Source organism: Chenopodium quinoa, unplaced genomic scaffold, assembly GCF_001683475.1.
Source record: "Chenopodium quinoa cultivar QQ74 unplaced genomic scaffold, ASM168347v1, whole genome shotgun sequence".
Lineage (NCBI taxonomy): Eukaryota > Viridiplantae > Streptophyta > Magnoliopsida > Caryophyllales > Amaranthaceae > Chenopodium > Chenopodium quinoa.
In genome coordinates, this window is record NW_018743850.1 from 3,219,426 (window position 1) to 3,245,778 (window position 26,353).

Consider the following 26,353-nt stretch of genomic DNA (forward strand, 5'->3'; position numbering starts at 1 on the left):
GTATGTGTCTTAGGGCTCATTAATAAAGTAATCATCTTTTGCTCTAGTTCGTTGGTAAAAATTTGTTCGGGATTGCAACGGTTGTCGAAATTCTCAAATGTGTTCAAGTGAATCATATAATATTCACTCTTACGACTACAACAAATTGTTAGATTGTCTCTTCGAAAAGTTTGTATATTTCGGTGATGTGTGCGAGGGATGTACCACAGTGAAATATTTAATCAACAATTGAAGCTTAAATGAAGATAGCCTTTATTTGATTATATTTTATGTATTTGTTGATTTAGATTTCTTTTGTACATGCATATTTATTAATGAAATTATTTTGTTTTAAAAAAAATAATAATTAATTTCAAGTAAGTTCAAATACTCCTTTTTTTTAAAAAAAATGGATAAGATAAGATAATACATCGCGTAAGCTGTAAGTGAAAATAGTTTTAGTGTACTCCGTACTCAATACTTCGTAACGGCATAAAACACTACAATACTTTGAACAAAATGATGCATGTGATTAGTGCAAAAGTCAAATTAAGTAATTAACTCATTTATTTTGAATGAAGAGGGAGAAAAAGGTTTTTTTTTTTTAAAAAAGGACATACTAAAAAGAAATTTGCGCTGAACAAGAGTACTATTCTTCCTTCAAACCACCACCACCACCACCGACCCTCTCCGCCGGAACCACCACGCTATCAACGACCTCCGGCATTACTCGCTCTTTGCGGAGGAAATAGTAGCAGGTGAACCCACTTCTCCATTTCCAAGAATTTCTCACTTATTTAGCTTCTTACAATTCCGCACACCTTTTTTTTTTTTTTTTTTTTTTTTTTTTTTTTTTTTTTTCACAATTTATACAATTATAAATACTAATTGTGTATAAAATTATTACTCATATACGATTTATTTTGTTGGACTATTAGTTTCATGCAATATTTGATTGTAAACCTAACTTAATTCTTGTACAATTGAAGAACAGTTCACTTGAAAAAGCATTAAAAAATGGACCTTGTCGCAAATGCTTTCTCAGTTTTAGCGCTTGATGATGGCGAGGATCCTTCTAAATTGCTTTCGGCTAGCGTTTCTGAAGCAGGTATCTTTTATTGTTTTTGAAAGCACTTTTTTTTTTTGTTAGTTCATTGGGTTTAATTGTAAAACAAAGGGTTTAATATTTATTTGTTTGTGATTTGTTTTATGATATACTTTGTACAAGTATAGAACGGTAAACCATGATAAGCAAAGATTATGGCTTGTGTGATACAATTTGCTAAAATCGGTCTAAACCCGGACCAATTAGGTATGGATTGGTTTGTGCTTACCCCCATTTGTTTCCATGTAATTAATTTTACTGAATTTGTGCTTCAAGGTTATGAATCTTGTCAATTACCATTAGAGTTAGTTGGTAGTGGGATTTGTTGTTTTTACTAGAACATTTACGGTATCAACTTCCATTTCTGTTTGAGACTTCTGAGATCATGATACTTGGTGAATGAGCTTAAAGGGTCTATCTACAATAATGTATTAGATAATGTATCCTAGGTTGATTAACTTTGTCTTGGCTAACCAATTATCCTGCATCTTGAACACAAGGTTATATGAGGGTTATAACTAGCATTCGATTCCTGTAAAGGATTGGTGGTGGTGATGATGGCCTTTCATTGATGTAGAGTGTAAAGTTTCCCAATTTATGAAGTCTTATCATAGGTGCTGAAAGAAAATTATTCCTCCCTTCCCCCTTAGATTTTCTTGAAGTTATATGCATGGCTCTAATAAAGTGAACCTGTATAGCTCCTGAAGTACTAAGCTGCTGCTTCATGGACCCCCAGATACTATATATATAAATGAGCTATGGCTTATTCGAGGGATCATCCTGTGTACTCATCTTGTACTTGATTGGCTTTATGGCTGAAACTTGAGATCTACTTAAAGTTCCCTAGACATGAAGCCATCTTTGTAGCTTGTCTTTCTATGACCTTTTCTTTCTCGCTGATTCATTCTAAATTGTTTCTTTCTCTCCTTTTCCGTGTATGTGTTATCTCTTCCTTGTCCTCTTCTGTGTCATATCTTGATCTTTCACTCTCCTTTTGCTTGATCTTTCTCAAATTTCTACACTTATCTTTCCTTCTTGTCTGTCTTGTACTCCGTATAATTTCTAAATAGTAGAGCTAAGGAATTAATTTCAATATTGTTCTTCTTCTCTATAGACTTATAGAGGCTGGATATCTATTAGGGTGATTTATCTTCTTTAATAAGATCGCTTAGATTAATGCCAATTGCTGTCTCGCTTCTATCACGTCATTAATATTGTTGCAAAATAAGCAAAGGGTAAACTCTTTTTGATTTAACGTATTTTTTTTTTATGGATTTATCTTTAACTCATCTGAGATTCTTATAATTTTCCCTGAACTTTTTTTTTTTCTTACTTTCCTGGAAAAAAGTTATTTTGTTTGAAATTGTCTTATATGCGAGTGAGATTGTCTGAAATAACAAGGCCATAGTGTTTCTGTTGTAAGAACCACAAAAGTGATATGCTATACCTATTGAATAATATGCAATTTTGTTGCTGATGAAATGTATTATGCTGCAGGGGAGAGTGGTAAAAAAAGTAAAAGTAAAAGCAAAAGCTCAGATGACAAGCTGGTGGTGGACAATGGAAATAGCAAAGAACATGACTTAGGTGTAACAGTAGCAGATTATAGATTACCCCTTGTCTGGATTGATTTAGAAATGACTGGTAAGCTTCCATGACACATCTAATTATGATAGTTGAGGACAGTACAACTCTTTTTCTTTCTTTCCATTTTTTCTTTGCAGTTTTCTTGGTTTCTCTCTTTTCTCTCTGCCTTTGTACATCCAAGTTGCTTTCCATATGGAAGCTGCACAAAGAACGCATTGATTTAGGACACATTATATGTCTCAACTTTGATTCCTCTCCCCTATTCATTTCTGTCAGACTGCATGCAGCCATATTCTTTCAAAAAAAAAAAAAAAAACTTCATAGGTGTTTGCATAAGTATAATTAAAAAAAGTTCTTAGAGCTAAAAGAATAATGCTGGGTTGCAAAATCATTATTTCAAAATATATGTAGGCTCAAGTTTAATGTCACAGTAAGTTGTAGCCTGTTTTCTGGACAGGAGCTTTTGCCAACTTCAAAACTTCTAGCCTTCTAGGTGCTGTTTCTTTGTTTCCATATTCTGTCTCCTTTACCATGATCCATTCGATCTATGCAAAATGAGATGATAATATTGATACTATTTAAACGTTGCTGTCTTAAAAAAAAGGAAATAAAAAGCTTATTTTATTGTAAAGCAATACTGAAATAGTTGCTATCCAGTATTATCTAGACAATGTAGACAAGTACAAGACTATTCAGTCCCTAGTCCAGACACAGAAGAAGTTTTCTATTAGCACATACCTTTAGTTTTTACAGTGGTAATTTGGAAGGTGAGAAATTGTTGTGTCCTTGTAGACATTGTGGAAATCTTTTGTAGGAAATGAGTTTTCTCTCTTTGTATATAACTTTCAGTATCTCATATAGGCTAGTCTCTCTCTCTCATATTTATTAGCAAACTCAGTACTAGAATGATGACCAATGGGATATTACTAATTGATATATTAAATAGAATTAAGAATCAGCACATGATATGGATGTCATGATATCCCAGACTTGGGTAAATAGATTTATGCAAGCTTATCCTTGACGGATAGAAAGACTATTTTTTTAAGGGATTATGAAAATTACTTTAAGAAAGGAAGTAGTGACCTGTGAAAAGAAAAGTGCTTTTACATAATACTGAACTATCAATTATTTCTTAACACCTGTATATTATTGTTTGAGGGAGTAGAGACTAGAAACATTATTGAAACTATCATAACTTATGGGGAAGAGACTAGAAACATTATTTAAACACTTGCAATAAGAGGAGAATGGGATGGAGAGAAAGTGCCTAGGCACTCCTTTGTGCGCTTCATCAGTATCTCCTTTTACATTTACTATTTGCAATAGCAACTCCAAGGTCCTAAAGAAAGCAAAGGTCTTTCTCTGAGCTAGTATTTGAAAAACCGTGCTGCATTAGGGGTCATGCACCTTTTGTGGTGCAGGCCAAGTGATATTGATGAAGCGCACAAAGGAGTGCCTAGGCGCATTGAGGTGCACCCCCTTGAGGCACACAACAATTTTTTCACAATTTTTTTTTATTGTATATTATATGGGTGGATGTGCCTCACTTCAACAAGGCGCATGGAACTCCAAAACGTCTTGGTGCGCTTTGATCTCTTTTATACATTGCTTTGGACAATGTACTCTACAGGGATCAGTACTAATGAAAATTTATAGACTTCAATTTAATAAGTCTCCATATCCTCAATGTCTATGTTTATTTTTTTTGGAGTTGTAAGGCGGAGAATCATCTACCTTTGCATTGTCAAGTGTAAGTGAAGTTTGTCATCTTAGAGTGGCCTGGGGGCCTCCTCGTAATGTTGGAGAAATATGGTAATCAGGATAAGGTGGTGCATATGGAAAGCTTGAAAAACATGACTCAATTTTATAGACACCACTCACCTAAAAATTAAGCATCAGTTGAATTTCAATTTAGTAGCACTCCCCAATAACAAGAGGTCACGACTTTATTGTCTTTGCTTCTATGCAGGTTTAAATGTTGAAGTTGATAGAATATTAGAGATAGCTTGTATCATAACAGATGGCAACTTGTCTAAATCTGTGGAGGTAAGACTTTTTTAGGGTTGTCTTTTCTCTCATATTTTTTGTGTTAAATAGCATCTTTTGCATAACCAGAATTGCTTTTCTCCACTCGCTGGGTATCTATCTCTCTCTCTCTCTCTCTCCCTCGCTTTTTTTTGGGAGGGGGTGGGGGGTGGGGGTGGTGGTTTGGTATATTTGTGTACTTGGTTCCTGCTTAACCGTGCGGTTTTTTAATTTTTATTACAAGTATTTTTTTTTTTTGAGTTGAGGTATTGTTGTATGCATTATAGTTGTCCCTCTTCTTCTTTCCTTCTCTGCTTCTGAATTGGGATAAATTTGTGACTGGGAGTTTAAAACATCTCAGCCTCTGTTGTAGTTCGATCCCTTGTATGGTGAAAGACGTTATATTGAATCAACAACTCTGTTGCTGTTGTCTGTCTGTGGTTTGTAGGGCTGTTTCTTTGTTGCGTCAGAATATGGCTCTGTGTTGATGATACATACTCTACTTTTTCTATAGTATTTTATTGTGAAGTGCACCTTTTATGGGTTCTAGGCTTCTAGTTCTAGCTGTACCATGGAGCCTTTATGTGGTGAAACTGTAACATTATTGTATACTCCCTCTTGTCTTTTTTTTTTTATTTTTTTTTTATTTTTATTTTTTTAAAGCTTCCTACTTTCCGTTTAGATATGTTCGTTTTTTATCTTCCTATGTTTGCTTTATTCCTTTTATGGAGAAGAAAATTTTCATTTTTATCCCTCCTTATTCCACCACATGGTCAACATTATACTATATGATAATACCATTGTCTTTACTTGAATTTCTCTTTCGTACATAAAAAGTCACAAAAGAGACCCACTTTCCACTTACTCTCTCTTTTTTATCGTATATTAAGTAGGAAGATAAGAAAATAAAAATAAAAAGATCGGAGGTAGTATCATAGGTTGCAAAATATTTGAATTTTTTGTGTGGAGTATTTTCTGTATGCATCTTGGACCCTTGGTTCTTATAGTTTTGTACTTTTGTACTTGGCTACAATGAACAAGATTGACTATGATTTTTGACTGATTTAGTATTGCCTTTAAAAATCTAACATCTTATACATTGTACTCTTATATACCATGCTATATGCATCGATCGTTGTGTTTTTTTTTTTCTTTATTCTTTTTCTTCATTAAGTCTTTCTTTTGGCTTCAGTTTGTCGATGCTTTAGCCTGTCAGGGGCTTTTGCGTTAATCCTGGGCTTATATATTGCTAATGTCTAGTTTGTCTTTTTTTAATATTTTTTATATTTAGTAGGAGTGGAGGGAATCTTAGAAGAGCCCATGTTTATCATACTGGCCTCAATTAGCTGTTTAGACCAAATTTCTAGAATATGTGATTTACTTAAAAGTTCAACTGATGTTGCCACATGCCACCTGCCTTTATTGTTCTTTGAATGTTGCTAATAATATCTTATCCTGTATTCTGGACTGCAGTTATGTGCTTAATGCATTTTTTGATACGTGCTTACTAAATTAGATTCCATCCGCCCCTAAATGAAAGACTACATATCTATTACGAAGTATTCAAGATAATGGGCTGCTGTCAAAACTTATTCATTTGAACTTTAATCTGCTCATATTACTGGATTGCCCTTAATAATATCTGTAAGCTTTTAATTAGAACTTCCAAGGAATCGCTACTTTTTGGTATAGACAGATGTAAAGTTTCACATGTAGAAGAATATGTATGATTCTATGGTATTTAAATGGGCTTAATGTTTAATGGAAATGTTTAGTATGCAGCACAATATGTTGAATATAGATGTACTCTTCTCATTGTTCTTGATTCTATATGCACTTATGCAGGGACCGGAATTTGTTATCCATCAATCACAGGAATGTTTGGACAAAATGAATGAATGGTGTCAAGATCACCATGCAGCTAGTGGTACGATAGGCTTCATCCTTTTGCTGTATCCTATACGTCATCTTGTAATGCATGAAATGTTATTGCAATTCGTTATGTGTCAATTATATCTCATTTTGTTTGTCTATTTTTGGTATCGTATTTTCCATTCCAAATATAGTTAGTTGTATTGGTTCAAATTCTCGCTTGGATTTGCTGGGCTTATTGACTGAAACAAAATTGAATTCAGGGTTGACAAAGAAGGTTCTTGAGAGTACAGTCACTGAACATGAAGCCGAGCAACAGGTTTGATTAAAATTTGATTGTCTAAAACATGTTTCATTCTGTCTTCTTTCCTGCTATTTCTTTGGATATTTTAGACTGTGTCAAGTACATTATGATTACAGTCACTTTCGGAACTGGGAAGCATTGTGACTTGACTGACGGTTTATTGGATATAACTTTTTTTCTTTTGGTAATGTAAACTGTCCCTTTACATAGAGCTTTTTGGATAAACTCTCCCAACTCCATTGCCTCCCTTCTCCTGAAATTCCCCCACCCATATGTAGGGTTGGAACAATGCAATGAATGCATAGCCATCAACATGTGGTTTGGTCTTTTTATAAAAAGAGGGGGGGGGGGGAGAGGAGTGGATTTCACGTGAGTGGTTTTTTTTTTTTTTTTCTTTTGACTATGCAAAACAAAGTTCTTCAATTTTGTTATGGAATTTGTGTATCAAAGTCCTGTGACTATTTGAGGTATGTAATCCGGAGTAGCAGAGTTTATCTGAGTATACATAAAAATTCACAATAATTTAAAATGAAAAAACTGGTCTTCTTCTTTGGGTGTTAGAAATTAAACGAGAATTTTATTTTGCAAGGACTTTGTCTATTACTTTAAACCAAGATACGAAGTAATCGTTGAAAGTTTGGGTGTAAAGAATAGGAATGGCTATTTCATTTATACTTCTACCTAGGAAAGTAGTATTGAAATATGGGCTTTTTTCGACAAGTATATTTCATGCGAGTAGCTTTTTCATGCTCTTGGTATCAGTCTTGTAATCACTTAACTGACATTGCACGTTAGATTGCATGAAGGCTTACAGATTTCATGAGATCATCTCATGACCAGAAATATACCTAAGAATAAAAAAATTGAATGTGTTAAAAACATTTTTGTGAGTTGTACAAAGTAAACAGTGCAAGTTTGAACTACATCTGATTGTTCACAATATGTATTATGTATTTCCTTATTGAAGCTTATAGCTGGATGTTTAACAACTTGTGCAGGTTATAGAATTTGTCAAGAAACATGTTGGTACATATACACCCCTTCTTGCAGGAAACTCAGTTTACACAGATTTTATATTTCTCAAGGTATTCTGATATGGTTTTACTGTAAACACTTGTACCTTGCTCTGTTTATATAAGGAATTGGTATAAATCATGTCATTTTCACCATCCCTTTTATCATCAACTATATATTAGCATTGATGATTAAGCATGTTTTTTTTTATATTCCTTAATTTCCCATTATTATTGTCAATATGCAATGGTAATTTTTACATTTAGATGGGAATTATAGAGTATGTCCTTATGTATCCACTGATTGTCTGATCAAAATTTAGTTAGTTACACAACACAAGGTTAATTTTTTTATGGATTTGACACAAATTTCCCATCCGACAAGGAACGAAATTACATTAAGGGGAGAATAATTTGAGCCTAGTATTGAGTTGAATCTATCAATATGACTGAGAGTCACTACCAACCTTGATGTTGAGTGAATGTAGCAAATTTAGTGGCTCTTGAACCAGGATAATAATGATATAAAAGTCAACAGGATACCAGGTCAACCCTTGCGTAATATCTTTTAAAAAAAGCCAGGAAATTTTTACGTAGTATAAGAATTTTGATAGTGAGTAGTGACTATATATTAGACCTAGCATACTGCATTCATTGGAGATGATTGTTATCTGTTTCCCATATTTATATCATTGTGTTTCTGGTATTCTGAGGAGAATCATCAGAAATCATACTTCTTTCTATGCTCAAAGTTTTCAGTTCATGTAGGTTTGGAGATGTATGTGTATGTGTCTGTGTGTGTGTATTTTTTTTTTTTTTTTTTTTACCCTGTATCTTGGGTTGATGGGGGTAATTTAAACTTTGGTTACTGGTCTGCAGGATTTTAGATGAGCATTTTACTGTTTTTGCATCCATTAGAGTCTATATATTACTTCTAAATAACATTTGTAGCACACATTTTTCTTTCAAACTCCTTGGCTCTTTTTATTACGAACATCTTCCATACTAACCTGATTCTCTTTGCAGAAATATATGCCAGACTTGGCAAGTATGTTCTCTCATGTCCTTGTAGACGTTAGCAGCGTGAAGGCCTTATGCGTTCGGTGGTATCCTAAAGGTAAATATTCCTTTGCATTTTTAATTAAATTGCTCATCTTTTGCAGTAAACCAATCTTTGTACATGGTGGTTTGGGATCCCCTACTAACATGTTCTTGTAATTTCGTTTTATCTGGGTGCTGGTATCAAATTGCCTGGCAGTCATTTTCCTTTGAAGGGAAAAGATAAATTTATAAACCCAAAATTGTAACCATTTTAAAAAGAGAAGTAGCCTCAGTTTCCTAATATACCATTTGTACGGGTTGTATATGTAGTTTGAGTACACAATGCATACCTTCTGGGATATATGATAGGCTAGAGTATTAAATTGTCTCTAAAATTTCTTTTTCTACCTCCACAAAACAAATTCTGATCTGTTTACAAGAAAGAAGCTTTTACTTTGGATAGCAAGATAGAAGGGAAATGAAGGGGAGGGAAAGAGGAGGAAGGGAGGGTGTAGGTGAAGCTTCAATTTTCCTCTAAAGCTCTCCAATTTCGACAGGATAGTGTTTATAAAAGAGGGAGGTAATTTTGTAATTACCTTGATCCACTTAACAAATCCTTCTAAACATCATTGTATGTAGCTCTAGATTCTAGGCCACTTTACTAATTAACTCTGTATTGCAGAATACAATAAGGATAATCATTTAGGCATTCAAAGCCTGATGACTTAACTTGTGATTTGCTGGAGAGGGAGAGATGTAGCTTAATCTACCCAAATCAAATCAGTTGACACAATAAAATCAGAGGAGGGAAATAGGCGTGGGGGCTAACTGTAGTTTCACATCCCCATCATTGATAAGCAGTGCCTCTACCCGAACCATACAGACATAACAAAAACAGAAGAGGTAAAGAGGTGCGGGGGCTAGTTGTAGTGTCACAGCCCCATCATTGATAAGCGGTGCCACTGGCAGTAGATTCACTGTTGGCCTTAACTACTGAGCAGCCTTATGTTTTTATTGTGTCAAATCATGATTTGACCCTCAATATAGAGGATCTAGGGTATTTAAAATTATGTTGTGGACAACAACTCAGGTTAATCTTTAACAATTTGGTCTCTCTTTTTTTTTTTAAAAAAAAAAGGTTTTGTAATACAATTTGTTCTTACGGTGTCTTTGCTTGTCCAGCTCACAGAAAGGCACCTTCAAAGGAGCAGAAACACAGGGCTTTGGATGATATCAGAGAGAGCATACTTGAACTCAAATACTACAAAGATGCCATATTTAAATCTAGGAAATGAGCTGCTGTATTCTGAACCATGTTTATGTAAGTATAAGCATATAGACAATTTGGTGGAGTGCTGTTTCTCTTCGAAACCAGCTTTTTGACAGACATGAGTACACATATTTGAAGATGACTTTGATCCCATTAGTTGAATCGTATGGTTATCTGTGAGATGATTGCTGCATAATGCTTGAAGATGGCTATGAGGACTGAAGAGTTGAGCCTTCTCACTTTTTTTTTCTCTCATCTGTTCAGGAGGACCAGACAGTATTGAACCGTTGTGATGGATATGATTGTATGCTGTGTAATTTAAAGACTGATTTTTAAATCAATAACAGATAAACTTGTTCCTGCAAGATATAAGTTTTAATGCTTCGTATATTTTCCTTTGTTTCTATTTGAAATATTTTGATTTTGACACTATGCATATGCTCTATAAGAAGTATTTTTGATTATACATTATACTTGAGAAAAAAAACCGTAGCCATTTTGGATTTAGTTAGATTGGTCTTAATGTGTATTTTACTAATACTTGTATTATTTATTTATTTGCATTGTTTTTGCTTATTTGTGATTTTAAAGTATATTTTTTTTTTTTTTTTTTTTTTTTTTTTTTTTGTTGTTGTTAAACAATAAAGTATCAATTACTTCGTATTAAATTATGCACCAACGAGCACAATTAAAGAATGAGGCTGCCCCATTAAATCTCCGTGATAAACAGATTTCATTTATCACAGAGTAAAATTACTTCCTCAAGTAGCGGATTCAAGGCAAACATTTCACTTTTGTCCCCGTGATAAACATATTTGTTTATCACGGGGATAAACTTGTATTTCCTCTTATAGGATTCTGTCAACTAAAATGAAAAGGGGAAAGCAAATTCATGATCAAGTTTTTATTTCTCCAAGTTTTTCATAACAAGGTATTTAATTAAACAATTCACCAATGCTTATTTAAAAAATTAATGACACTCATTCTCTCTAAAAAGGTTTTTATTCCATTGAGTTTTACCTTGCAATGTTTTATTGTGGCACGTTGGCAACTAATATGTTCTTTATGTAGTACCTTTTTTTATTTAGAAATTTTTTTTATAATACTTTATTTTTGTTGAATTGAAATTAAATTTTGTTTGACTTAAATTATTTTTTTGATTCTCAATTATATTTGATCTTTAGAGATATTAAGTTTATTGATTAAAAATTATTTTTACTGAGTACTTTATTATTTAAATAATGTGAAGAGAACATAGCCTAATACGAGTATTATATACAATGAGATGGCACAATTATTTAATGCATGCTAGTTTTTCGATCTCGATCTCTCTTTAATGCATGCAAATTAAATTGAATTATTTATTATTTAATACATCTAGTACACATCTAGTTATATACAAGTATAAAAGTAACATCTTCATATATTCTTAGATTTTGATCTCTCTTTATTCATAAAAAAATACGGAATAATATGTTCTAATTAATTCAATTTAATAAAAATAACTAGTTTAGTTGACTAAAGTATTAAACGTTGTCATATGATTGGAGTCATTGGATAGGACCTGGAATCAAATTCGATTAATACTTTACCTGCCTAAAAAAAATAAAGACAGCTTCATTTTCACGAGCAAAAGATTAAACAAAAAAAACCCTCCTTTCTCTGATTTAAAATCTTTCTGAACACTCTGTCACTCATCTCTCTCAACACTCCATCACTGCACAACTACCACTGGCTAGCCGTTAAAACCCACTCTTCATCGCCGGCAAACTTTCTCTCTCTTATTCAAATGCAAATCACTTCAACAAATTTCTGCAATTCCCAGAAATTAAATTTGGGTTTTATTTGAATCCCAAAATAAAATAAAACCCTAAAACAATTTTCCCAAATGTTCACTCCTCAACGTAAGGCGCCATGGACGCCGTCAACATCGACACCAAGAACAGAGCCAAGGCACCTTCAAACCCCTTCTTTTACTGGCAAAACGACGTCGTTCTTGGATGCGCCTCCGCCGACGAATTCGCTTGCGGCGCCGGAAAGTGTCGAGTTTGATGGATGTCATATGGAGGATTGGAGGAGGTTTAAGGAAGTGGGTTTGTTGGATGAGTCTGCTTTGGAGAGGAAGGATCGTCAAGCTATGCTTGACAAGATTTCTCGCCTTGAAAAAGAGGTTTATTTATGTTTTTAATTTAGTTTGTTGGCGTTAATTTTCTGATTTTGTTGATTTTTTAATTTGATGAATGTTGATTTTTGTTGGGTATTTAAGTGTTTTGGAGCTTGATTATTGGTTTTGAATTTCTGGGGTTTTGTTGTTTTTGGGTTTTGTTGAAACTTGTTGATTTTTGGTGCTTTAATTCCATTATGACCTTCTAATTAACATTGTTAGTGTTGGGTATTTGGTTATTATGCTTGTAGTTTTGAACTTGTGCTTCTTGATGAAGCATTCACTGTGTTTGAATGAATGGAAAACTATAATAAACTACTCGTACAAATATTCGATACGAAACGTAAACCTTGTTGTTGCCAATGCTTGGAGGCAAAGGCAGGATGTATAAGTGTTAAGATTAACACATTTTTTGGATTGAAGGAAATGGAAGAAAATGAAGGGAAGGGAAATGGAGGGATGAATTATCTTTCATTTGAATAACAGATGAGGAAAGGAAGGGAATTGGAAGGGGGAGAAATGAAGGGATTAGATTTAAGAAATTGATCTCTCCAACAATGGAGAGATTTGGAAGGAAAACTCATCATTCTTCCCTCCCCTTCCCTTCTCATCCTTTCCCCTCCCTCCTCTTCTTTTCCTTCCCCTTTTACTATCCAAACACACCGTAAGTGAATATCTATCAAAATGAAGAAAGTGATTACATTTTTGCATTGTAACTCAGTGCATAATCATGACAGACAAATGTGGTGTACTTCGTATCATTTTGAAAGTGATTTAGTATTGCTTTTGGTTTTCTTGATGTGTATTGTGTATTCACTATCCAACAAATTAATCGAGTTTGGAATTCATCTTAGAAGGGGACAATGGTGGCTATGTTTGAAACTACAAGTAGGGGTGGGACTTCGGTTTGGCAGTTCGGTTTGAAACGGTTTCAGTTTGAAACGGTTCGGGTTGAAACGGTTTCATTTAAACGGCGGGTCGGTTCAGTTCGGTTCTGATTAGTCACAGGTCGGTTCGGTTTCGGTTTATTTTTGTACGGTTTAAATTCGGTTCAGGTCATAAACGATTCGGTTTATAAACAGTTCGGGTCATAATCAGATCGGTTAGACACGGGTCAGTTCAGGGGCGGGTTTACTCGGGTCAATGCTGGTTCGGTTTTTAAACGATTCGGTTCATAATCGGATCGGTTTGAAACAGGTCGGTTCAGGGGCGGTTTTACCGGGTCAACGTCGGTTCAGGTTCATATCGGTTCGGGTCATGAACGAATTATTTTGAAACGGGTCGGTTCAGGGGCGGGTTTACCCTAGTTAATGCTAGTTCGATTCATATCGGTTCGGTTTATACTCGGTTTGGTGCTAAAATCATTCGGGTTAGTTTGGTAATCGGTTAAATTGGATCGGGTTGAAAAGGTTCATTTCTTTAGCGAACTAGATAAAGTCGGTTTGATTCGGGTTGAAATTGAGTTCTAAAAAGTGGTTTTGACCAGTTAGCGCGTTTTGTTTTATATCAAGTTGGGACTAGTATTTCCATTTCATTAGCAGGTCAGTATAGGTTGGTGAAAAAAAAAATGGATCGAGTAGAAATTGGGTTTAAAGAGTTTTTGACCGATTAGCTGGTTTCGTTTTATATCAAGTTGGTATTTTGTCACTTTATTTTCAGACATCGGATTATATACAATTACACAAATCTTCATTTATTCAATTATTTTATATCATGTTAATATGTTATGTTTCAAGTTTGGTTATACTCTTGTTGTTGTTTATTAGATATTATCATATTAGTCTATTATAAATTTATAATGTATTATTGTTTCATTATCAAATATTATCAGGTTATCAGCTTCTTGTTGGATTGTTTTAGATATCGTGTCATGACCATATTTTTATGAGTTGCTACTTTGAATAGGATAAATCGATTCAGATATCAGATTATATAGAATTACAGAAATTCTCATATTCTATATCATGTTAATGTGTTATGTTTCAAGTTTGGTTATAGTCTTGTTGTTGTTTATTAAATATTAGTCTATTACAAATTTATAAGGTATTAATGTATTATTGTTTCATTATTGATTATTATCAGGTTATCAACTTCTTGTTTTAAAGATCGCGTCATGACCATGATTTGATGAGTTGATACTTTGAATACGATAAATCGATAATTGATATTGTAATAAACTAATAATTTAATGTTACAAAACTATATTTGGATATTTAATTAAAATCACAATTATTCAATTTCCCATTAGTCTAATAAAGTAATAATTGACAATTGTTTGTAACTATTCCATAATTTTGGTGTTAAAGTTATATTGCTGAATTACTTTGTTCTCTTACCCTCTCTGATCACCTTTTAAGATTACGTGCCTACAAGGCTGCAACATATATATGTTGCAACTTGCAAGTTAAAGAAAACGGATGGAGAAGTAGAAGTATTCAATTAGATCGATCATCAACTGTTTTAAGTTTTAATAATCAGATACATTTATTGATTATCTATTCATACCAATGATAGTATGATACCAATCGTACCATACATTATTATTTATTACATATAATAACTAATATACATTAAATATGTCGTATTGAATCAATTTGAATTTCCAAACATTTCTGTTTCTTACAATTGATAAGTTACATAAAGTTAATCATTTTTTAAGAGTACAGTAGTGTTTTTATTAGTACGTAGCTATGAATAAAAAAAAAACATACTATCCTAATCCATCATTCCACGATCCGTGTCACCGTCTTAAATTAAATATCAGCCATTGATTTGCATGTCATCTAACGGCCTATCATCGCACACATTCCAATTTATAATCCGTGTGTTTTCTTTTCCACTAATCAAATCACTCTTACCATTGTCTCTTTAGTACTCTTTGATTTCTCTCTCGTTTTCTCTCTCCTCTTCTGTAATATTATCAATTTTTTGAGCCATGGCTGCTAATATGCTCACTGCTCTCCCGTTTTCTCTCTCATCTCCTCTTCCATCTTCCTTTCTTCTTTTCCCTTCTTCCATCTATGTTCTCCTTCTTCCATCTCGTTTTCCGTCACCGTCCACCGGCACCACGCACGACGGTTTTTATGGTCAAATTCGACCACGAAACTCTAGATCTAGTTGTTTCATGATCGAATTTGGCCTTTTAAAACCAAATTCGAGGCCAAATTCGGGATTAATATTATAATATATAAGGTATTTTCGTTCTTCCTTTTTTTTCTGTTTTTTTTTTTCAGGTTGCGGGCGACGGAGGGGGCCAAGTTAGGGTGGGTTCGGCGGCGGTTAGAGTGGGTTCGGGTGGGAGGGGAGGGAGGATTTTTCAAGGGAGGGAGGGAGTTTTATGGTGGGTGAGTAGTTAGAGTGAGTTGGGGGGGGGGGGGTTTCGAGGATGTTGGGTTTCGTGGGGATGGGTGGGATGGGGTTACAGTGGGTTTGGGTTTTTTTTTTCTGATTTTTTTCGTATGGGGTAGGGTGGGGTGTGTTACGGTGACGGTGGTGGGTGTGGTTGGGGTTGGGCCTGGTTTTTTTTTTTTTTTTTTTTTTTGTACAGTGACAGTGGTGGGTGGGGTGGGTGGGGTGCGTTACGGTGATGGTGGTAGGTGGGGTGGGGTATGGGTCTGGGTTTTATTATTTACGGTGACGGTGGTGGATGGGGTGGGTGGGGGTTTGGGTTTGGGTTTTTTTGTATTTACGGTGGGTGGTGGGGTGGGGTGGGGTGGGATGGGTTATGATAATTATGGTGGGTGGGGGTGGTGTTAGGGTGTGTCTGGGTTGATGGTGGTGGGGTGGGGGTGGGTTACGGTAACGGTGGTGGGGTGGAGGTGGGTTACGGTAACGGTGGTGGGTGGGGGTAGTGTTAGGGTGGGTCTGGGGTGACGGTGGTGGGATGTGGTGGTGATAGGGTGAGTCTGGGGTGACGGCTGGGGTGGTGTTAGGGTGGGTTACGGTGGTGGGTAGGTGGAGGGTGTTGGATTGGGTGGGTGGCCAGATTTTTTATAATTTTTTTATTCAATTTATAACTCCTAATTTAGTTATGCAAGAATATAATTTTAATTTTATAATAGCAAAAAAATTTATAAATTTAAATTAATAATTATACGTATAAAAAATTGTACTGTTAAACTACATTAAACATCAAATGTATTCGTGGAATTCTAACAAATTGTTAAAGGTTGTAAATAGTCCAATTTGAATGGAACGGGTTGTAAACGGTTTGTTTTAAACAGTTTGTAATCGGATCGGTTTAAACGGGTTGCGGTTTGAAAATAGTTCGGTTTAAACGGCTTAACAGGTTACAACGGTTTGGTGTAAACGGTTAGCGGGTTGTAAATGGTTCGATTTAAACGGTTTTTTCCTACTATTCAAACGGTTTCGGTTTATAATCGGTTCGGTTTAAACAGTTAGCGGGTTAACATTAATCGGTTCAAACGGGTACGGTTTATAAACGGTTTGGTTTGTTATCGGTTTACGGTTCGTAACGGGTTAACATTAATCGGTTTGGTTCGGTTTCGGTTTGACATTATACGGTTCAGTTCGGTTTTCGGTTTAAAACTAGCGGTTTATAAACAGTTCGATCCGTGATGGTTCGGTTCGATAACGGACGGTTTCACGGTTCGGTTTGAAATGTCCCACCCCTAACTACAAGTACTTTTTTCAAGAGCTATTTCACTTTCACAACATTGCCTTTAATATCTTTAACTACATATTAGTGAAAACTATGAGATGTTGATATAGGAAACCTACATTGAGGTAAATCCAATGACATGACATTTATTGTTATGCGAAGTTTTAAGGTAGTATTTGGATACAAGGATTTGATATCAAATTCTTCATGTTAAATACTCCGTACCTGATTTCTAATTGTGACATTCAATACCATATAACTTGTTTGGAAAAAAACAAGAATCCTAAGTCCATTATTTTAAATCCTCTATGTTGTTTGAGAAGAAATTAAAATTTTGATTTGAAATTTAGTAATTATATATTTTCTATTTTTTCTCAACAACAGATAATTAGGAAAAATAACTTAAAATCATAAATAATCAACACTAAAAAGTAAAATTTAAACAGAAAAATGTTGCATTTGACCTTCTGATATTTGATTATTTAGGTGATGAAGAAAATAAATTGCAATAAATCATTATCACCTCAAAAAAAAAAAAAAAAAAAAGAAAAAGAAAAAAAAGCCCAATCACCTTATTCTTAAGAAAGAACCTAGGACAGCAATGCATTATACTTTTGATGTAACGTTTGGCATATGATGGTCAAATATTATGTCACTGTTTTGCTACTTGTTAGTGAAGGTGTGTTATTCTTGGTGTGAATGTCTCTTTTAATTTGTTTTACTTTTTGTGAATAGCTTTTTGACTACCAATACAACATGGGGCTTTTGCTCTTGGAGAAAAAAGATTTAATTTCCAAAACCGAAGAATTAGGGCAAGAAGTTTCTGAAGCTGTAGAGATTCTTAAGCGTGAGCGGGGTGCTCATCTGATTGCTGTTTCTGAAGCTGAGAAGCGAGAGGAAAATTTAAAGAAGGCTTTACAAGTTGAAAGACGGTCTTTGGTTGATGTATGTTCTACCTTTATTTATCTCTACCTCTTTCTTTTTTGTAAGTTAGTATTAGACGTTTTAATTTTCTTGGTTTAAGTTGTACATTGCCCAAAGATATGTTGCTCTTCATTTATTATCGAGTAGCCTTTTCGAATGGTTTCTTTGCTCGATAGCTTGATAATTTAAATAGATTTTCATATTGATTTCCCATGAGAAATTGATTGTACTTTGTTATGATATACTATTTGCATGGTTTTCATTCATATCTTTTAATGAAGCTATAAAAGTTGATAATCTCTGTTCTGGACAACTTTTTGAATGTTTCTTTGCAATATGTACCCCCAACTCTTTTATTGGTTTAGAAGGATGTGATGTCAAAATTATTACAACTTTAAACTAGCTTAATAAATAAAATGTGCTTAAAGATATTTTTACCTAATGCATGCTAAGCTGTTGATAATATCCTTGCTACAAATGCTGAGTTTTGGTGGCTGCCTAAATGTATTGAATTTTATATTGTAGGTAACCAGTGAGTCTGTGACTGAGTAATGGCTTTGAGTACTTTTGATTTGAAATAGCTGTTTGATGTGCTAGAGCTTGGCTGTTATTGTGCTCAAGCTTGACCATGTATACTAGTTACTTATATGGTTCTTTCTGATGGATTCTGTTTGTAGCTAGACAGCTATTAGTTCAAATGGAGAACCAATGTGACCAAGTGAAATCAATAATGTTAATTTTCATAGTGTGCATTGTATAAGCTTATATCTAATTGCACCCTCTTTTCACTTCATTATAATTGTCTTGCATGGTGCATCTAACATTGGTGGCCTGCAATTGTCTGATTTCTAATCCAGCTTAAGAGAGCTTTGCGTGATATGAATGAAGAACATGCAAAAGGCAAAGCTACATCTGAGACTAATGTGGCTGATTTAAATGCTCGAATGGAGGAACTTCAAATACTGAATTTGGATGTTGAGAAAAGATCTCGCTCAGTGGATGCTAAACTTGCTGAGTCAGATAGAAAGAATTCTGAGCTAAACAGAAAGCTTCAAGACTTGGAAGTTCGTGAAAACATTCTTCAGAGAGAGCAATTATCCTTAACTCAAGAGTATGCAGTTTAATAAATGGATGGTGTATGCTTTGAATTGAATTTTTTAGTTCACCCAGATGGGTTTGTGTCTTCCAGTCCATGTTGATATTTTTTTTTACAAAACTTTTCAGGCGAGAATACCATGAGTTACACTTTCGGAAGCAGAAGGAAGATATGCTTGAGTGGGAGAAGAAACTGCAAGAAGGGGAACAAAGGCTGTGTGAGAGTCGGAGAATCCTTAATGAGAGGGAAGAAAAATTGCATGAAATTGATATCTCTAGCAAAGTTAAGGAGTCAAACTTTGAGGAGTTGCAAAAAAAGATTGACTTGGCCAATGAAACTTTGAAAAAAGTAGAAAATGATGTAAAGAATCAATCAGCAGAGTTGGATATGAAGAAGAAGGTGGATTTCATCATCATTATTCATATATGTATTCACCTGACATCCTCAAATTTTCATTTTCATCTTCTGCATTATTGCAGAAAGCTGAAGCTTTAAAATGCAAATTGGAAGCAAGGGAAAAACAGCTGCAAGAAGAGGAACAAAGGCTAAATGCAAGAGAAAATGTAAGTTGTAACTTCCAATGGTGGATTTTGTATCATCATCATGGCTGCTTTATAATATCCATTTCCAATGAAGTCCCCAAGAGAAATACTCGTTCATTAAATTTCTTTATATATTTGAAGTAGGAAACTTTGCATGTCTGATAAATCGTCATTTTTTTTAATGGCCTCTCTTATATTGCTTGGGGTAAGACTGCTTACTTTTGAAGTTTTGAGGGCAGGAGCTTCTTTTGAAGCATTCCCATTCTTTCTTTCATCTAAACAGTTATCCTTGTACATTCTTCTCTGCCACAGATTTCATATCTGATATCTATGAAAATAACACCTTTTATTTCTCCCAGATGCTTCTAACTACAAAATTACACTTAAATTGCTTAATTCTATTTTCTGCTTCACAAACAAATTCAGAAGTTATTGTTTTCCATAGAAATCGCAATCTTGCCCATTTTGTCATCGCCACCTCTTTGGAGTATAATTGTGTCCCTGCAATTGTAGGGGCATTTTTCTGGAGTGTTGTGGTTTTATGAGATTGCAATTTTGTGCCTTTCACAGAGGTTACTTAACTATGTACTATATAAAGACTTGTAATTTAGTTTTGCACAGAAACTTACGTGATTTGTTCAGAAGGGTTGTTCTCCAGATTTTTGGGTTTATCCGTACATAAAATGGAATACTGTTCCACACATGTAATATGCAAATTATTGGAACATTTGTATTGGGGAATATGGGGTTGTTGCGATAAGATACTTTGTCCAACTCATTTGTGATGCTTTCTTCTGTTGATAGAATGGATACATCTGAAACTTATAATATTTTAATTTTGAGGCCTGTTCAATAATTATGCTAGTTTATGGGCCAGATCCTTGAAATTTTGTCATCGTCTTTTTTGTGTCACAGGTTGAATTAGAGAAGCTTATTAATGAGCATAAGGTTATGCTAAATAACAAAATGCATGAATTTGAGCTAGAGATAATACAAAAAGAATCAGCTCTTGAAGAGGAAATAAAGAACAGAAAGGAGACATTGGATCAAAAGGAAAGTGAAATCAATCACCTTGAGCTGAAGCTTGGTAAGAGAGAACTAGCTTTGGAGAAGAAGGCTGAGAGGTTGAAAGATAAAGAAAAAGACATCGAAGTAAAGAATAAAGATTTGAAGGGACAAGAAAAATGTCTAAAAGCTGAAGCCAAAAGTCTGGAGGCAGAGAAGAAACAAGTTATTGCTGAGAAAGAAAATTTGGAAATTTTAAGAAAGGACATTGAAATGTTGAGAATCAACACAAGGGAACAGGAACTGCATATTGAGGAAGAACGAAAAATTTTGGAAGATGCAGAGAGAGAAAGGTTAGAGTATCTTCGCTTGCGGTCAAGTTTAAAGCAGGAGATAGACAACGTGAGGCGTCAGAGTGAGCTCATAGAGAAGGAAGCTGCGGATTTGAAGCTTGAAAGGGAGAAGTTCGAGAGAGATTGGGAGGCTTTGGATGAGAAACGATCTATTGTGGATAATGAGCTTGAAACGCTAGCTGAAAAGAAAGCAAATTTTGAAAAGTTTCGAAACTCAGAAGAAGAGAGATTGAAAAGGGAAAGAGCTGAGAATAAGGAACGTCTGCGTTTGGAGTCAGAGAGCATTAAATTACAGATTGAATCATTTGAAGCTACGATGAAACAAGAGAAGTCAATGTTAGCTGAAGATGCTAAAAATCAGGAGGCTCTCATGTATCAAGATTTTGAGCAGCAGAAACAGGATCTTTATAATGACATGCAGAAAAGAAGGGAAAAGTGGGAGAAGGTTATGGAAGAAAAGGAGAGAGCTTTGGAAGAAACGAGGGTGAGAAATATGAGTAATCTGAAGCTTTTAAAGGAAGATGCTGAGAAAAATAAGAGAGAAATGGAAATTGAGTGGCGTCACGTGGAGAAGGAAAAGGAGGAACTGGAATTGAACAAAAAACAGTTTGAAGAAACTCGTGTTGAGATATCTAAGGATATTAAGGCTCTTGATGATCTTAGTAAAAAGCTGAAGAAACAGAGAGAACAGTTGGTCAGTGAGAGGGTGCTCTTTGGTTCTATAATTGAGAAGATCAAATGCTGCAAAAGCTGTGGAGATTCTGCTCAAGCATTTCTTAGTGGTAATATGCAGCTACCAACTGTGGAGGGGTCTTCTCATTTCCCTAGGCCTTCTTGTGAGGATCAGAAAGATGCTAAGGATGAGCATGCTTCTATTAGAGATTTAAATAAAGCAGGGTCTCCTCCCCTTATAGGTGGGCAGATGAGTGTGCTCCAGAAGTGTGCTTCAATATTTTACAATTTATCTCCTAAAAAGGGAATTCAACATTCTGATAATCATGTTATTGAAGAAACCTCACAATCTGCTACACATATGCAAGCAAATGAGCATGTGAGGGAACAAATTTCTACTGATGAAGTAAATGTGAGGGCTGGAACTTCTCCTATTGAAGAATTGGGTCCAGCAGTTGCAAAAGTATACGATGCCATGAATATGTCCCAATCTGATGTTAGAGATGATAACGTTGAAAATTCTCAGACAGTTGACGAGTTTGATAATGGCAGTGAAGTGCAAGACATTTCGAAACCTGAGAAATCTGGTTTAAAGAATGGACAGCGCAAAAAACCTGGGAGGAAGCGTGGTCCTGGAGTACGAAGGACACATTCTGTTAAAGAAGTGGTTGAAGATGCGAAGGCTATATTAAAGGATAGCTCAGTAGGAAAGATGGATGTGAAGCAGAATGATTCTGTGGCTGCAAATGTGAACGAGGGAAAGATTCTACATGCTGACATGACACATTCTACCAGTGCCCATAAGCGCAGTCGCTCTCAGGCTTCTAAAGTGACTGAAAGTGAGCAGGATGTTGAACATAGTGAGGGAAATACTGATAGTGTGACAACTGGTGGTCGGCGGAAGAGGCGACAAACGGTTGACTCTGCTTTACCCACTCCTGGCCAAAGGAGATACAATCTTAGGCGTCATGCAGTGTAAGCCTTTATCACTTTTTGTTTCCTTTGCAAGCAACTGACAACTTGATACTTGTTTAAACCTGTGATGATATAAAATAGTGCAACCTTCTTGTTCCAATATCTGTCTTTGCTGTTTAATATTCCTTCTATCCAGGGATTAATGTCAATCTTTCATGAGTGTAATTTCAAGAAAGCCCTTAAAAAAGGATGGCATAGATTCTAGCGTAAAAATATCTCTATTGCAGCAAAGCTCACCTTTTTCCTATCTTTTCTTTTTTTTTTCCCCAAATAGATGAACAAGTGACTGGTTTAAGACTTTTTGACTATATATCATTGCTATCTTTTCTATTTGATTTGTGCTGAAGAATCTTCTCATTTAAAAGTAAATTCCCAAGAGCTGTGTAGACATATGGGAAGAGAGTTTTATATTTAATATTGAGAAACATATGTATACTTTAGGTGAGCTGAGTGAATTGATGACCTTTAAATTGGCAATGAATCAATGAGGGGGTGGCTCAACTATTACTTTTTTGGTTTCGTGTTATCTATTTTATGAATAAATAAAACAGAAATTTGGATATTTCTTTCAACAGTTATATAGAGTATATACCCCTATTTTAGCCGTACCAAACAAACTGTTGCCTTTTAAAAGGCTTGTTTATAGACGTTTTCTTTTTGGTAAAATAACAAATCTCATGAAAGATTGATTGATTGAATTAATCTCATGAAACTAAACAATTTACCAGCCTTTATCTGGATTCTGCAACCTCAAATGTGGTACTTTGATATAGTATGCAGTTTTAAATTGCAACCTTTGTTTAATAATGTTCTCATCATTTTTTTGTTACCTTGTTCCAGTGTGAAACTTTGAGCATGTATATCTCTAATTCTGAATTTGTAAAAATTAATAAATTATAAAGATTTGATATTTTGATGATACATGTTCAGACGAATCCAACAAGACCTTACATGGCTATATTTTTCTTTACATATGTACATTACTACTTGCAATGGTCAAAGTGGAGTTTGTGAATAGTGCTAAAACAAAAAGAAAATGTAAAGAACTTGTGAAAAGATGGTAGTTTTTTTTAATTCAAATTCAAGCAATTGCACGGTGCAAAAGTTGCTGTCAATATGCACATCTATGAAGATTTGCCGTTAATTTTATTGATAGGCGAGTCCCCCCCCTCTATTTTTATATTTGACGGAAGTTTCTCATATTTTTTCTCGTAGGGTGCATTCTTTTTACTTGATTCTCACTTATAAAAGGACCCTAACCAGAGACCTTAACCTACACAATTATTTTGGTAAAGTATTTGTAGGTTAGACACTTTGAAAGTGAGGGGGAAGGGTAAGGGATCCCAACCCTCAGAGTACCTCTAGTGGGGATTGAATCCCAACCTCAATGTTGAAGGTGCAATCTTCCCACTAGACCAAACTTAGCTTGGTAATTATATGAACTCTTAGACCTTGTTTTCGTTTTAAATTGAACTTGGGTAGTACTTATTAACTCTTATCTGAAGTTAACATTTGAAAGCCTGAATAGGTTTTTTTTAATTCTAGGTATATAAACATTTGAAAGCCTGTCATCGGCTGCAGTTTGACATGTTCCTGTAGGTTTCATGATAAAATTATACATATGCAAACTGGAAGTAGCCAGTGGTACTGTAGCACCGTTCTTGTAGTGATTAGTAGCTTCACTTTTTAGATTGCATTTTGATTCCAATATTTGTGTAACATCAAACAGTCCAGCCTCAAGTGGTAAACCTGATAATGATGATGTGGTTAGCCATAAAGACAACGACCCAGCAGAGCAAAACCTTGATGAAACACCTGTTCATTCATTGGATGTTGCTGCTGAGAGTGACAGAAGATTGCATTTTGTGCAAGTTTCAACCACTAGAAGTGTTGAGTTTTCATCTTATACGGTGAGGATATTATTCTTGTTGCTCAATTTGACTAACATGTGTAGCCAGTCTTATATGCTCATATATATATTTTTCAATGCAGTGCAATGCAGCGATCAATGTTGCAAAACCGGCTGAGAATATAGAAGAAAAGACAGCTGAAGATACATTGTTGAATGATGCCAATGGAACATCAGAAAATGTAGAAGAAGATAGCAGAAGCATGGTCAATGAGAACGAAGATGACGAAGATGAGTATGGCAGTGATGGTGACATGGATGATGATAATGATGATGACGACGATGACGATGAAGATGATCATCCAGGTCAAGCCTCAGTAGGAAAGAAGCTATGGAAATTCCTTACATCATGATTCACAAGTCGTCCGTAGCTGTTAGTTGTAATTACAAAATCCATGCAGCTTAGTTTAAGTTGGATTGTACCATAATTATCAGTAGGTATTGTCTGACAATCTTTTTGTCCCATAAATTTGTGATAAAACATGGATATTTAGTTATCCTCCACCTTTGTGGTTCTTACTTCATATTATGAAATAGGCCATTCAATTCTTGCTTACATATTGTCTTTTGCCTGGTAAAAGTGTAACTAGGTTCTCTTAATCCTCTAGTCGTGATGGAAGCAGTCAAAACAAGGTAAAGGATCACAAGTCTTGGGCCGTTCGACGCCTGTGTTGGCAGGATTCAAAAGGGTTTCATCATTTTTGCTGATTTCAAGTCATTCGAACTGATGTCATGATACATCCTAAGACTAGAATTCTGTTACTATACAGAGTTCATCTACAATTTATTACGTAATACGTAGTATATAGGAACTTTAAAACATTGATTGATCAATGAATCACAACAGTAAAGGAAATTTGTATTAATGTACCTTATGTATGTACTACATCTACGAACTTGCTTATCACCCACAAACTTACTGCTAAATTTTGTTTATGCCGACTAAAGATTCAAGATCGATGATTTATGGCGAGCAGCAAACACCAGTAAATCGAATGATGTACAAAAAAAAAATAACATTAGCCAAAAAGGGAAACAAATTGCATGTTACAGACTAGACAAATTGCAGTATTTTTTGTATTTTTTTTGGAGGGCGGGATTAGGGAGTAAGATAAAAGACTCTACCGAATGAATGCCCCTTACAAGTAAACCACCCAGCTACATAAGTCACCGTTTAAGAGTAGAGTAGGGATTATATGTTGCAATTGCAAACAATAAAAGATATTGATAGGAGCCTTAACCACATAAATATGAAATGGGCACCTTATAGTTGAATCTATATAATGATTTGGTCACAACGGACCTAGCTAGATGTCATTAATGTTTCTTAGATACATAGATTAACTAGTAGGATCACAATATTCATTATAGTATAGGACATATAATAACAATCAACACACGACGAATAACTCACATTCAGCAACATATGACAAAAGATATTGGAAAATACGCATAATAACCTTAATTCGCTAAAGCTAATTACTTGCTCTTACAGAATGATTGCTAAGTGTAAACTCGCTTATCTCTCTTGAAAATTGATTGTTCTGAGCAGAGAAATTGAAATCCAGTATCATTATAATAATAAACGAATAAAGTCAATCAACACACAGCAGAAAGAGAAACTTTTAACCAGTCACTTTTATGACTATTTAATGATTGTTCAAAGATCTATATTGCATGATTGACAAACTAGACAAACATTTATTTGATGCAACCATGTTAACAACAAGAGAGGATGCAAATCAAAATCCTTAACCACATAACCATAAGTTAAGAAATGACTAATCTTCAAATCCACCTATCAAAACTAAGCTTATAACTATAAACAATAAGCTTGAGCTAATTAGCCAATAATATGGTAATACAAAATCCAACCCTAAAAAGTAAAGAAAG

The 26,353-nt window shown here is 34.7% G+C and overlaps 2 protein-coding genes across 3 annotated transcripts; both read left to right on the plus strand.

Annotated features, from left to right (window-relative positions):
- Positions 1–560: 560 nt before the first annotated feature.
- LOC110685966 (oligoribonuclease-like) lies at positions 561–10,663 on the plus strand. Of its 2 annotated transcripts, none has more exons than XM_021862521.1 (9): positions 561–737; positions 969–1,087; positions 2,582–2,728; positions 4,644–4,720; positions 6,545–6,626; positions 6,835–6,890; positions 7,874–7,960; positions 8,915–9,005; positions 10,112–10,663. In XM_021862521.1, the coding sequence occupies exons 2-9, from the start codon at positions 997–999 to the stop codon at positions 10,222–10,224; spliced, it is 744 nt and encodes a 247-aa protein (XP_021718213.1). In that variant the 5' UTR covers positions 561–737; positions 969–996; the 3' UTR covers positions 10,225–10,663. The 2 variants fall into 2 exon arrangements, with proteins under 2 accessions (XP_021718213.1, XP_021718212.1); XM_021862520.1 differs by having other exon boundaries at positions 562–737; positions 974–1,087.
- A 1,026-nt stretch (positions 10,664–11,689) lies between these two features.
- LOC110685968 (protein CROWDED NUCLEI 2-like) lies at positions 11,690–25,018 on the plus strand. The gene is made up of 8 exons (XM_021862522.1): positions 11,690–12,369; positions 17,720–17,929; positions 18,766–19,019; positions 19,133–19,403; positions 19,484–19,567; positions 20,462–22,551; positions 24,281–24,461; positions 24,544–25,018. The coding sequence occupies exons 1-8, from the start codon at positions 12,088–12,090 to the stop codon at positions 24,811–24,813; spliced, it is 3,642 nt and encodes a 1,213-aa protein (XP_021718214.1). The 5' UTR covers positions 11,690–12,087; the 3' UTR covers positions 24,814–25,018.
- The last annotated feature ends 1,335 nt before the right edge of the window (positions 25,019–26,353 follow it).